General features: G+C 52.9%; 1 protein-coding gene across 2 annotated transcripts in view; it reads left to right on the top strand.

Annotated features, from left to right (window-relative positions):
* The window catches only part of SFXN5 (sideroflexin 5), a 125,312-nt gene that overhangs the window by 94,033 nt on the left and 17,427 nt on the right, over window positions 1–13,852 (top strand). Inside the window, exons 11-12 of one of the 2 annotated variants that reach the window (XM_040223932.1) lie at window positions 5,228–5,343; window positions 7,268–7,353. In XM_040223932.1, coding sequence (XP_040079866.1) covers window positions 5,228–5,343; window positions 7,268–7,353 — 202 coding nt within the window. The remainder of the gene's footprint in view (window positions 1–5,227; window positions 5,344–7,267; window positions 7,354–13,852) is intronic. The other variant, XM_040223933.1, reaches the window with a different exon arrangement.

Here is a 13,852-nt window from a genome sequence, read left to right on the forward strand (position 1 = left end):
TATTTTTAAAGTTAATCAGCTTCTTTAGGAAGTTTTGGAAACAGATGCCTAAGTATAGGACCCATGCATAGGTCACACCAACCCCTGCTGGGGTTTGAAATTTTTCTGATCTACTTCAAGAAGTTTGGCATTTCCTTTTCAACTTTTAGAAAAGAAAAGCCTGGTTACATTCTCTTTGCAAAAATGCAAACAGTCTAGGTAAATTTAGGGTTAAAAAAGTAGAAGTCCTTCAATAATCCCTAATTTCCAAATTTGGTTCTCTTCCCCAATAGGATCACTTGGTGAGGTGTGACCCTTCGAGAACATTATCCAGGGATTTATGCAGACACGTGTGTGTTCCACTTATATGGTTTACGTTCAGTAAATCACCCTGTACATACTCAGGAAGTCTGCTCACATAAGTTTGTTCTGGCGATCTCCCCGTGTGAGTTCCCTAATGGTGGACATTTAGGCTGTTTCTAATTATTTGCTGTTACAAACAGTGCTATAATTAACATCCTTGTAAATGTCTCTTTGTGCATATGGGCAAGCATTTCTTTAGGGTAGCTATCTATGGTTTGGCAATTTCTGCTGCCTTTAATTGCATTGCCTGGTATCTGGCAGACGATCTTCTGCATGTACAATAACTTTTCATGTCCATGCTCTATTATAGCGTAAGTTTTAAAAAGATGTTTCAGGCAACAATTAGGAATCTAAGTTTAAGTTCAGATTCTGTGTGGATTGCTGTGGGCAGCTGAGGTGACACTTGTATGAACAGATGCCTCTACCCGTGGCTAAGGTCGCCCATGCACAGGCAGTTGTGATGAAGAGCAAGTAAGGTCTCCCCTGCCACAGGCATTGTAAGGCACATTGTGATTTTTGTACTGTTAAAATATGAGTAAATGCTTCTTAGAACAGAGGAGTTATGGTGTTTGATTTTCCCAGATAAATAGCCCACTGCTCCACCCCATATTTTGAATGGCCTTTGCCCTGTGAATTGATACAACCGCATTTACAGAAATTCCTTTCCCCTACAGCCAGGAGTGTTTCAGGACTGTTAACTGCATTGATCTTTGCTTCTGTTTCGGTGCTAGTTCGAGGGGGCAAGCTCCCCTGTAGTCTTCTTTTTGAGAACCTTCTTGCACATTTGTCTTTCTGTCTGATGCTCTTTCTTCCTCCCCATGCTGTCCTTTTCGCACGGGCACTTCATTAGCTGTTCACAATCTGCGTGATTTTTGCATCGTGGTGTGTCTGATGTGAGAACATCTGTGGTAGTCAAGAGCATATTTTCCTCAGGTCTTGACCCTGAGCTCGCCATCAGCGTGAAGCAGTCTCTCTCGCTTTCTCTCCCTCTCTTTCTCTCTCATCCACTGACATCTCCCAGCATCGCTGCTCCAACATCAGTTATGCCTGAGTCTTGAATGGTGTCAATCTGAGTTGAAAATGTGCCAGCTTTCTTAACATTATCACTAACAGACTGCTTAATTAACCTGCTGATACTATCAATAATGGATCTTGCTGGTATGCTAGAAGGAAGACCCGTAGCCCACAGTTGGTCTCTCTCTCTTTTCATTTGTTTAGTCTCTCAGTAACAATACCACTGGAGCTGAACTTTCCAGGAGTGGGATAAGAGTGATCTGGGTGGGTTTGAAAGGACTACAGTAGAACTTAAAGCTCTGGAAGAGATAATGGAGTCACTGACACAGGCTGGCATTCTCATTGCTCAGAGGTAGGGATGGCTGGTAACCGGTACATACAGCAAGTGCTCAATAAATGGCTAACCACTGTACAGAGTCAACGGAAGAGATTACAGGGCATGTGCTGAGTTGACAGTAAGAAAGTTGGTGTTCACCAGGAGGAGCCTGGGGTTGCCATCATTCTGAGGTGGCTTCCAGGGATTTCTCTGTCTCTTTTCCATGCCGCAGCTTAGATGAGAGGGGGACATTGTCATTCTCAAAAGGGTCCAGACAGGGAGGGAGGCTGGGTTTTCACCTCCTTTCATGCTTTATCTTTCATCTCAAGTGGCTTTGTGTTTGAACCAAAGACCTCCTCTACCCTTCTGAGGCCACATCATGTATTCAGAAATTTCAGAAAGCAGGTGAGATGCCACTGCAGCCTGGGACAACTCCATCACCTCCAAAACCATGCTCTCTCTTGCCTGTCTGTCTCCAGCATGCGCATCAACGCACACACACGCACACAGTCGGACTTGACATTTCTCAGCTGTCCCTGGCTTCCCCCTACCTGGACAAGCCCATAAGCTCAGCCAGCACCCAGAAATTCACAGACACACTAAATGCAGCCCCGTTTTTACACTTGGGAGGCTAGCAGGGAGTGGAGTTTACAGAATGAGTTTAAGTAGCTGCTCCTCTCCTGAAACACATTCATGTGGCCTTGCCTTTCCTGGAATGGTGGTGGTGGTGGAGGTAGAATGTATTCTCAGAGGGCAGAGATTAATGCCTTTCAGGGCAGAAAACCCCAATATCATCTCCAAAGGTTTTCTTGGGTCTCCTGGTACTTAATGCTAAGTCACTTCAGTCGTGTCCGACTCTGTGCGACCCCATAGACGGCAGCCCACCAGGCTCCCCCATCCCTGGGGTTCTCCAGGCAAGAACACTGGAGTGGGTTGCCATTTCCTTCTCCAATGCAGGAGAGTGAAAAGTGAAAATGGAGTCGCTCAGTCGTGTCCGACCCTCAGCGACCCCATGGACTGCAGCCTTCCAGGCTCCTCTGTCCATGGGATTTTCCAGGCAAGAGTACTGGAGTGGGGTGCCATGGCCTGGTACTTAAGGGCCTGGCTATCCCAAGGGGGTGATAGGTTGCAGTACATCCTGCCACCACTAGAGGGCAAGTCACTAACACAGGCCAGGTGCCCCTACCCCAGGCCTCTCTGGGGCCCTTCTGGACCCTAAGCCCTAGGGGTCCCTGGGGCTATCAGGAGCTCACCTCTAAGGGTGAGGAGCAGGAGATGCAGAGCCAGGCTTGGATCCCCAGGCCAGCTGGCCTGAAACCCAGGCTCCCATTCTCTCCTCCTTTACCTCAGATTCACCTGCCTGACTCTCAGTCTCTGGGTGTGTCTAAGACAAGGGCTTTTCAGCATCAATGCTACTGACATGTTGGGCTGGATAATTCTTTGCTGCAGGAGCTGTCCTGGGCATTGTAGGATGTTTAGTCTCTCGTCTACCAGAGATACCAGTAACAACCCCTGCCCCTCCAGATCGTGATCATCAAAAATGTCTCCAGCTTTGCCAAATGCCTCACAAAATCAGCCCCGGTTGAGAGCCCCTGTTTAAGATAGGAGAGAGTGGCTGCTGTGGAGACAGCAGGGACTGAAGCCGACAAGGTCTGCCCATGGCTCCCACTGTGACTGTGTGTCGTGTGGAAACACGAGAGCTACTCGGAGACGGCATATGTGCTGTAAACACGTTTCAGAACTGCTGGGTCTCCTGCTTTTCTTCTCCAAAGGCTGCAGAGTTCCTCGGTCTTCCCCTCTGTTTTTTCCACCTCCCCGCTTTATTGAAACAGGAGACGGAGGCTCAGAGACCCTCAGAGCCTCGAGCAGCCCCTCACCTGCAGCGCCCCGTCCCCCAGCTGCAAGCTCCCTGGCCTGCTCTACGCCTAGCATCGGCTTGGGCACCAGGAGCATCTGCGGTCCTCCTCCTCCTCCTCCACCTGCCCACTAGGCCCTGCCGCCCTCCAGTTCCCCAAACCCTGGCGCCCCCCCTCACTGGAGGGAGCGAGGAAGCAGCAGGTGTTGATGCTAATCAGCGTTCACAGCCCAGAACTGCAGTCGCTCCCAGGCTCACACACTCCCCAAAATTAAACACTCATTATACAAAATTAATTGACATTAATTAGCAAAAATTAAAACTTTAAACACAGCAAGGCGCTTTTGGGGGAGGAGTGAAGCAGGCGGGCTCCACATTTGTCACCCCCTCTCCACTGCCCACCCTCCCACCATCCCCAAGCCCCCCCACTTCCATCCTGGAGCAGGACCAGAGTTCAGGCGAGGTCAGCACCCTCACCCGACCCTGGGCCCAGGCCCAGCCAGAGAAGCCAGCTGATGGGTGTCCCCCCAAAGTCGGACACACTCTGCCGAAGTAAGGAGCCAGGAGCCATGCCCTCAGCCGGGGTCCCCATGATCTCAGCTGAGATGCAGAGGCATGGCCAAAGGAGGAAGCCCAGCCACCTGAATCAAGCATGTAGAAGGCGTGCCTCTAAGCCCCCACCCCAAACTCGTCCATCACCTGGGTACCCAGAGGATGGGGCACTGTAGCCTTTTGACTCTGTCCCACTTTGCTGTGTGACCTCAGATAAGTCACCCCCCTCTCTGAGCCTCAATCTTCCATCCATATGATGAGGGGGAGGCGCTGGGTGAGCACTGAGGTTCCTGCCTGCTCTGGCACCTGCTGTCAGGGAAGCAAGTCTCTGCGAGCTTGATTCACTCTGAGGAGCGAGGGGCTAAATGTGGGGGGCAGCTGGCATTTTAAGAGGATGCCCAGAAAGGCAGCCAAGGGACCGAGGAGCTGACAGTGGAGCATCCGGCACCAGTGGGGGTTGGCCTTCAAGCCACAGAGCCCTCCTAGATGGGCATCCACTTTGCCTGCTGGTGGGGCCTGCCCCTGAGGAGAGGAACGCAGCGTCTGGACAACTGGCTGCTCTCTGAGCCCTGAACAGTTTCCCCTTCCCCCCTCACACTGGTTATTTATTTTCCACCTTTGCTTTCCAGGTTCCCAAGGGCCCCACATCCTTCACCAGGCTGATAGGCAGCAGAGCCATGCCTTCACCCATTGTCGGAGCAGTTCTGTGCTTAGTCACTCAGTTGTGTCTGAGTTTTTGTGACCCTGTGGACTGTAGCCCACCAGGCTCCTTTGTCCATGGGAATTCTCCCAGGCAAGAATACTGGAGTGGACTGCCATGCCCTTCTCCAGGGGATCTTCCCAACCCAGGATCGAACCCAGGTCTCCCTCCTTGCAGGCGGATTCTTTACCATCTGAGCCATCAGGGAAGCCCATGAATACTGGAGTGGGTACCCAGAGAGGATCTTCTCCAAGGGGATCCTCCCAACCCAGGAATGGAACCAGGGTCTCCTGCACTGCAGGCAGACTCTTTACCCGCTGAGCTACCAGGGAAGCCCCGGCATTTATTCAGAAGCTTGGTTGCTTGGTGCAGGTGGAACCCAGTGGTCTTCTCCACAAGGTAGAATGCCATCTCCCCCCCTCACTCCTGCTCCCTTCTCTTTCTCCAGCCAGCGCCAATATCTGCAACGTGGTTCTGATGCGGTATGGGGAGCTGGAGGAAGGAATTGACGTCTTGGACGGTGACGGCAACCTCGTGGGCTCTTCCAAGATCGCCGCCAGACATGTGGGTCATCTGGGGGCTCAGGGGGCTGGTGGGGAGGTTCTGGTTAGTTTTCCCTCGACGTGATCATTCCCCAGGGGTTTCTGTCCACCGTGCCCTTGCCTTTCCTCTTGAGCACGCCTCCTCCCCCCCAACTCCCATCCCATGAACCACAGGCCTTAGGTCTGGCCCTCGCCAGCCCCACCCTTGCTTCTCTGCAGCAACCTCTTCACCCCTGGGAAACATCCCCACCTCTTATCCCAGCTCCTTAGGACCTGCTTTCTCTGACCTGTTAATTGGTGAGGGCAGAGGAGGCCCCCCACCTGGAGCTTTCCTTCCCTTCCCCAGGACCTAGAGCCCTGCTCCTGGGGCCTTCATATCCCCCTGGGTGAGAAGAGGACAGGTGGAAGTGGATGATTTGTGGTCTGTGCTAACAGGCACTTCTGCAGGTGATACGTCACCAGGGAGTGAGTGTGGCCAAGGTGAAGGGATTTCAGGCTTGCAGGAAGCCATGGAAATGGTTTGGGGAAGAGTATTTTGTTTCAAGAGGCCCTCTTTCACTTCTTTCGCTTTTTACCAGCCTCACCCATTCTAGCAATTATAATTTTTTTTTTTTTAATTCCAGTCTGTGTGTATATCTCCCTGTGCTTTCCAGCCTTCCTCCTAATGGCGACTAGCATCATGTCCTGCTCTAGCCTCTGAGTGCTGGGTCCCCTCTGCTCCAGCCCCTCTCCCTCATCAGCTCCCACGTGGGGCCCCCACTGCGCTCTGTCAGCCAGGCCATCTCCATAAGCCTCTGACCCCACTGGGAAACTAAGTGTCCATGCAAGGCTTGTGAGGGGCAAGGAGCTCGAGGGTGCTGGTGTCCAAGCCACATCCTCTGCTTGCTGCACAGGCTCCATCCTCGAGCCTGTTCAGGAGACTGGAGGGACCCTCTCTCAGGTCTTCCTGCAGCTGATGATGAAGAACCCACGTTCCTGGGAGAAATATTCAGCCCCCCGCCCCTCATCAGAGGGGATTTAGCCTCAACTTCCTACCTGACCCTAACCTCCTATCCAGCCCTATACTCTTTCCTGACTTCCTGAGAGGGTGGCCAATAGTGACAGCTCCTTCACGTGGTCCAAACAGCAGGGACCCCCAACTCTTCTGCAGCCCTGGGCTTCCCTTGTCTTGACGCTGCCGGCCCCTTGCCATTCTGGAGAAAGACTCCAGGGACCCACGTGTTACAAGCATTCCTTGAGCCTTCTCTGAGAGCCAGGAGCCTGCATCACAGCAACCATCAGGATGCAGAGATGCCACTGAGCTATGCCTCGACAGCCTCCACTGCCTGGGGATCCTGGGGGATCCCCCCGAGCCAGGCCCCAGGCAGACCCCTTATGGGGACCGCAGACACTCAGCAGAAGACTTTCCCACTACAAAGTTGACCTCTTGTCGCTAAGAAAGACTCTCCTCCAGGGCCAGGAGATGCAGCGCCACCACACCTCTGTCTTTAAGGGCCCAAAAGAGAAAGTCAGTCCCAGAATCTCTGTTCTCACTGGGCACAAGGAACCTCAGGCAGCTCAGCAGGTCCCAGCTGTTTGTTCTGGCCCTTCCGGCGCCTGCTTTGTTTCTGAGCATCTCGAGTCCTCCATGTGCTTCCTCTCAGCTGCAGCAAACCCCTCCCAACTCGGGCACCTCCCTGGGCGCAGGCCCCTTCCTGGGACTGCCTCTGTGTTGCCACCCCTCCCCCACACATGGCAGGGGATGGGAATCTGTGATGGGAAGACAGGGAGAGCTTTTTTCTGTTGTCGGGAATACAGCTTAGCGAGCAATTCCATGAATTATTCCGTTCAGCCAGATGTGCTTAGCAGCAGTACACACACCTAGGGGCTCCAGGGCAGGCTTTGCTGCCAGGCAGCTGTTCCACCCCCAGAAGCCCCTGCTCACCAAGCCTCTGCTTGCCCCTCAGGCCCTGCTGGAGACAGCGCTGACACGAGTGGTCCTCCCCATGCCCATCCTGGTGCTCCCCCCGATCGTCATGTCCATGCTGGAGAAGTGAGTGGGGCCAGGACGGTGGCCATCGTGGAGGTGGAGGGGAGGGGGCCCTGCTGGCCCAGGGCAAGGGCTCTAGTTTGTTCTGATTCTCCTTGAAAGGACTGCTGGAATCATCTTGTGAGAATTAATGGACTCTCCCTGCTCAGGACCCTGTGCTAGGAGCTGGGAGGGAGGTCCTGATGCACAAGGCAGGGCTGGTGCTTCTTAGGGGTGTGTGTGTGTGTGGGGGTGGGTGTGTGTGTGTGTACGCACTCTGTTAGTGCACAGCACAGGACCGGTGGTAGAGAGAGCATCTGAGGACTGTGGTGGGAAGACTAGACTTGGACCCAGCATACCCCTTTCAAGTATCTGCAGTGAGGCAAGTCTCCACCTCACTATGCCTCAGTTTCTCCATTTATAAAATAATAGTATTAACCCTCATGCCACCCTCAGAGGGATGTTCTGAGAACATATTTGTCCTGACTCTAAAGAAAGAATCAGGAGTCATGATTGTGTCTCTAAAAGAGATATCTGCTCTTGCTTAATATACTTATAATATATTCATGTTGTGTTATGGTACTCGGTTCCTTTTAATTGACAAGTGATATCCCATGGTAAGGGCTTCCCTGGTAGCTCAGCTGGTAAAGAATCCGCCTGCAATGCAGGAGGCCCCAGTTTGATTCCTGGGTTGGGAAGATCCCTGGAGAAGGGATAGGCTACTCACTCCGGTATTCTTGGGCTCCTTGGTGGCTCAGACAGTAAAGAATCCTCCTGCAAGGAGGGAGACCTGGGTTCGATCCCTGGGTTGGGAAGATCCCCTGGAGAAGGGAAAGGCAACCCACTCCAGTATTCTGGCCTGGAGAATCCCCATGTACCAGAGAATCCTGGCAGGCCTCAGCCCATGGGGTCACAGAGTCAGACTCTACTGAGAGACTAAGCACAGCACAGCACAGAGGAGATACAATAATAAGAACAGTGATGGAGTGATTGTATTAAGTAACGAGGGTAAAATTGAATTATGAAGATGGGGAGGCTGCTGGGAAAAGAGGCTGAGGGGAGGAGGGAAAAAGCAGGCAGATCCCTGAAGATGAGGGCAAGTCTAGGAGGATGGCAAGGAGCAGGGAATGGTTCTAGGTGCAGGGAGGAAGATAAGCAAAGGCCTGGAGGTCTGGTGCAGGTAAAAGTGAAGAGGTGATCGCTCCCTCCCTCTGGGGGCCCAGCCTGGAAGGGGGCATCTCAAGGCTGTGGATGGGCTTGGGGCTGTGTAGGACAAGGTCGGGGTTGGTGGCACTCATCTAAGGCTGTGGGTCAGGGGCTTCTCCCCACTTTGGGGACTTTCTTATTCTCACAAAACAAATGACAATTAGCACTGAACCCTTATTAAACACTTGTTACATTCCAGTCCTCTCTCAGCCAGGTCCCTACCTGAATGCCATCTCCTCAAAGATGCCCTCCCTGACCATCCCATTGAGATGACAGCCACCAGGACTCCTTCCCCGGCTACACTGACTTATTTTCACTCACAGCACTTACCAATATCTGAGATTCTTTTTCTAGCTGTATATTATCTGTCTGCTTCACTAGAATGTCATCTACACTTTTGTTTTTAAAGTTACTCAGGCGTGCCCAACTCTTTGTGACCCCATGGAGTACACTGTCCATGGATTTCTCTGGGCCAGAATACTGGAGTGGGTAGCTGTTCCCTTCTCCAGGGGATCTTCCCAACCCAGGGATTGAACCCAAGACTCTTGCAATGTAGGAGGATTCTTTACCATCTGAGTCACCAGGGAAGCCCACGGAGGCAGGTAAATTCCTTTTGTTTTCTGCCTGGCACAGCATCTAGCATAGTTCCTGGCACATAGTGATGTTCAGTGTTTGTTGAATGAATGAATGATCTCATTTAACCTTCACAACAGTGCAATGAGGCAAGTATGGTATCCCTATTTTACAGATGAGGAAAGGAAGGCAAAAAGAGGTTGTGTATCATCTGCTTACAGTCACTCACTAGGAAATGGCAGAGCCAAGAGTGACCCAGGAAGATGGCTGCAAAGCTGGGCTCTTCCTACCACACTGGCTGCCTTTTGGGTTTTTGGATATAGCACATAATCACGTCTTTGGAATCCACCCCACATAGAGACAAGGGAGGAGCAGATTTGGGGACCTGGTCTCAGAAAGCCTGTGTTTTGGTAAGGGGGAGACCCACACACTGGTCAGCTGCAGGTGGGACCCAGCAGTGTATGAACAGGGTCAAGGTGATCTTGAGGGGAGGTCTGGTCCAGAGGAAAGGGGCTGCAGCCAACTCTGAGATCAAGATAGGATTTGGTGGAAAGGAAGGCTTTGGGGGCAAGATTGGGCCTTCTGTGTGGACCTTGAAGAGCCCAGCCTAGGAAAAGAAAAGAAGCCCTGTGTCCAGCTATGGGGCTGATCCGTTTCTCCCCTGGAAGAGTGGGGAGGTGCAGGGTGGGAGTGAGTACCTGAATGGGGATGGCACATTGAACACTGAGGTTTAAGAAAATTAATCTCCTCTAGAAGTTGCAAAAATAAATCCTGGAAGTGATCGCTTTGGTGCCCCCTGACCGTGTAGACACAGCTCTCTGGTGACCTGAGGCTGTCCCCAAATATCAGTGACTACCAGTGCACACAAGGACCCCATCTGACAAATGAGGAAGTAGGGGGGCTTCTGTCTTCAAGGCAACTGAATCTTGAACCGGAAATTCGCAGAGGGAAGATGTATGTGACGCCTGTTGGTGACATCTGAACTGGGTTTGCAGTAAGTGGAGTGGTGGTTAGTGTCCCATGTGTTGGAGGCGTCACAGGAGATGGGGTGAGATTGTTCCAGTTCTGAATATCCTGGCTTGAAATCAGCCTGGACTATGGGTACCCCGTGTCTGGTTCAGCTCTGAGTCCTGAAAAAGCCCCGAAGGCAGGTAGGTGTGGGTTAGTGGGCCTCCTGGCAGCCTTGTATTTGCTTAGTCCTTTCTTAAAGCTCGTGGAGGGTCTCTGAGGGAGGAGAAAGAGTCCAGTCTGGGTTGCCCCAGGAATATAAGGTGGGCAAGACTCAGTTTGCACCCCCAGAGACATAACTAACCCCACATATACGGGGAAGTGTCAGTCTGAGAGGAGGGGGCGGGGCCGGGCAGGCACCAACTGAGACTTCTGCGGGGCGGGGGGAGGTTCCACTCCACCGCTTCCGCTTCCGGGTCTGGCTGGTCAGTTTCCCACCTGGAGAACCACAGCATGGGCCCCCTGACCACTTGGTCTGCTGGAGCTCGGCATTCTGCACCACCCAGCAGGCCCCTCTGTCGAGCACTCACAGCCTTCCCATGCAGGGTGTTAATGGCGGGGCCTCTGCTGAGGAGGCTGTTGGGGGAGGCAACTCTCGACCCTGGGAGCCCTGGTTGGGTGAGGCAGTCAGGACCGCCAGGGAGAAAAAGACAAAAGAACACTTACAAAGCAGCCTACTTGCAAATTAATGGAGCGCAAAGTAAAACTGCTCCAAGTGCTGAGGGAATGCACAACAATGGGGAGACAAGCTGTTGTGTGGCGGGCCTCAGTTTCTCCTCTCCGGGGGAGCTCTCAGAGACGAGGTCCCTGGGTTTCCAGCTAGGATAGCACAGGTTGGGGGCATGTTCGGATGTCCCGTCTCTGAGACTGAAAGGAAAGGAGTCTCAAGTCAGAAGCCAAGAAGCCTTTAGCACCAGAGCAGGGCACCCCTTTGAGAAGCTGCACACACACACACACCCCCCCCCACCCTCCGCTACCCCTGCTCTCAGGTTGGGGCTTACACTGCAGCTCCACCGTCCTGGGGAGGAAGTTGGTTTTGGACTCTGGGCTGGGAGAGCAGCCCTATACCCCCATGTGATCCCCCAACTCAGGCAGGTGTGGGGCGCTCTCCCCCAGCCCTGCGTCTCTGCCCTGGATTGGGCCCTGCGGTTCCCTGCCCTCCCAGGACCGGTCTCAGCTGGTTGGGGTTCAGGCCACACCCTCCACGGTGGTTCCTGAGGCCGCTCCCCAGCCTCCCTCAGTCCCTGGGATCCGGGTCTTTCCTCTCTCCCAGGCATTCGCACATCTCTCCATCTGCATATTTTAACTCCCCCAGCTGCCTTTCCAATTCCTCCCTGCCATTTCCCTCTCCTCCACCCCTCCCCCTGTCCTGCTGTGATCACTCTCCTGCCCGGGCTGGGGCTTCAGAGCCTACTGTTGGCTGCTGTCTGAGCCTGCCTCCTTCCCGAGTGGGGAGCCAGGCCTGGGGCTTTCTGGATCCCTTGTACAGTGAAGACCTCAGCCAGCCACCTTGAGAGAGGAGCCAAGGTCACAGCCCCACGGGGAGGGGGCTGGTCTGTCCAGTGTCCCCACTGGAATGAGCCCATGGCCTGCCCCTCACCTGCCAGGGAGGAAACCTCTCTCCATGACCCTGGGGGAGGGACAGTGCCCCCAGGGAAAATACACCCTCCTGTCTGTCCCCCTGCTCTGGCCACTCTCAGGGCCTGAGGTCCCAGTCACTGCCCCTCCTGGGAGAAGTTGTGCGTGTTAAATCTCTTCAGTCATGTCTGATTATTTGCAACTATATGGACTGTAGCCCACCAGGTTCCTCTGTCCATGGGATTCTACAGGCAAGAATAGTGGGGTGGGTTGCCATGCCTTCTCCAGGGGATCTTCCCAACCCAGGTATTGAACTCGAGTATTTTCATGTCTCCTAAAATGGCAAGCAGCCTCTTTATTACTGGTACTGTTGTAGCCACACGTTCTGGGAAACAAACTCACTCAGGAGGACAATGCAGATGGTGGAGTGCAGTTTATTTTACTGGCCAACTCAAGGCAGAGTCTCCTCCTAGCCAAGGACCCTGATCGACTTTTGTGAAAACCTTATATACCTCAAGTGTACTGCTCAAACCACATCCCCAAATTCCTTAAACCTAGCATGGAAAGTGTTAAAGGGAGACACAATCAGGTTACAGCCATGATTCATAATCAGAAGGGTCAGCTGGTTATGTACTGTAGCCTACACCAATGGGGGCCATAAAGATTACAAAGGTGATTGACTGCATACGGGATTATTATATTCTTTTTGGCAATGGGAAATCTTGGTATGGAATCTGGTGTTTATCAGTCTAGGAGGCCAGTTCGGCCATAGGTATGTTATCCCCATTGCTACTGTTGTAGGAAGAGGGAGGCCTCCCCTCCAGGGCCCCAAGAGCAGGCTCTTGTCTAACACTCGGAAAAGAATTGTCCAAGGAGACACATGCTGATGAAGCAAGAGATTTTATTGGGAAAGGGCACCCGGGTGGAGAGCAGTAGGGTAAGGGAATCCAGGGAAACAGCTCTGCCATGTGGCTCACAGTCTCAGGTTTTATGGTGATGGGATTAGTTTCTGGGTTGTCTTTGGCCAATCATTCTGATTCAGAGTCCTTCCTGGTGGCACACGCATCGCTCAGCCAAGGTGGATGCTAGAGAGAAGGATTCTGGGAAGTGGACGGACATGCGGTGTCTCCTTTTGACCTTTCCTGAACTCTTCCGGTTGGTGGTGGCTTATTAGTTCCGTATTCCTTACCAGGACCTCCTTTCGTAAAACACTTCATGTGAATGGTTGCTAGAGAGCCTGGCCAGGGTGGGCGGTCTCAGTCAGTGTGCTTCCCCTAACACTACCAGGCACATAGTCCAAAGCTCACTGAAAGTGCAAGATGGAGTTTCCTTCTTTTTCAAGATGGAGTCAGCTCAGCCTATTCCTTTCCTCCCTTGGTGCCACCTAGAACTTAGGCAGAGGGAAGGCCAGAAGGGTTTGAGTTTGATTTGGGCAATTCTGTCCCGCTGCTCTTAATCCTGTGGAAATTCCCCTCCCCAGTAGATCAATTCAGTCTTAATTCAACAACAGGTCAGATGGTGGGGTCTGGGCCAGTGGGGAGGGCTGGGGACCAGCCCAGCCACCAGGATCTCCCTCCTTCCAGCTGGAAACAAGGGCAGTAACAATAGCAACACTAACACCCCTCACTAAGCACTTAGTGTGTCCCCGTCTTTTACTGAAGTAATTGGATCATTATTGGTACCTTAGCAGGCACATCCTGGGCCAGAGTGTCCCAGAGTGTGGTCTGGGGATCACCTGTTTCAGACTCAGGGAGGGTTCCCAGGTGTGGTACCTACAGAATCAGGATCTCATGAGGGTGAGGGAGTCTGCATTTTTAACCCCAGCCTGGGTACGAAAGTTTGAAAACCACTGCTCCCAATTCTGCTGTCCCCTTAGAGCCAGAGTCGCTCTTGGGATTTGTGTCTGGAGGTAAAGGTGGTGTGGGATTTGCCTGCCCACACACTGAGGCACAGCCCCCAGGAGCGCCTCTCCCCTGCCCACTCCTGGAAGGGAGGGCAAGCGTCCCAGTTCCATCTTCTTTCCACAGAACCAGTCTTCCTCCAGTGAAGGCTGACGCTTCCCGAGGGCAGCGTTAGTACCCACCCAACATCCCTTGGCAAATAATCCATCCTGCTGGCTCATCCCACCCCAGGTATCCCCCAAGTAGATGGCCTGTGG

The sequence above is a fragment of the Oryx dammah genome, unplaced genomic scaffold, assembly GCF_014754425.2.
Source record: "Oryx dammah isolate SB20612 unplaced genomic scaffold, SCBI_Odam_1.1 HiC_scaffold_25, whole genome shotgun sequence".
NCBI classification, from domain to species: domain Eukaryota; kingdom Metazoa; phylum Chordata; class Mammalia; order Artiodactyla; family Bovidae; genus Oryx; species Oryx dammah.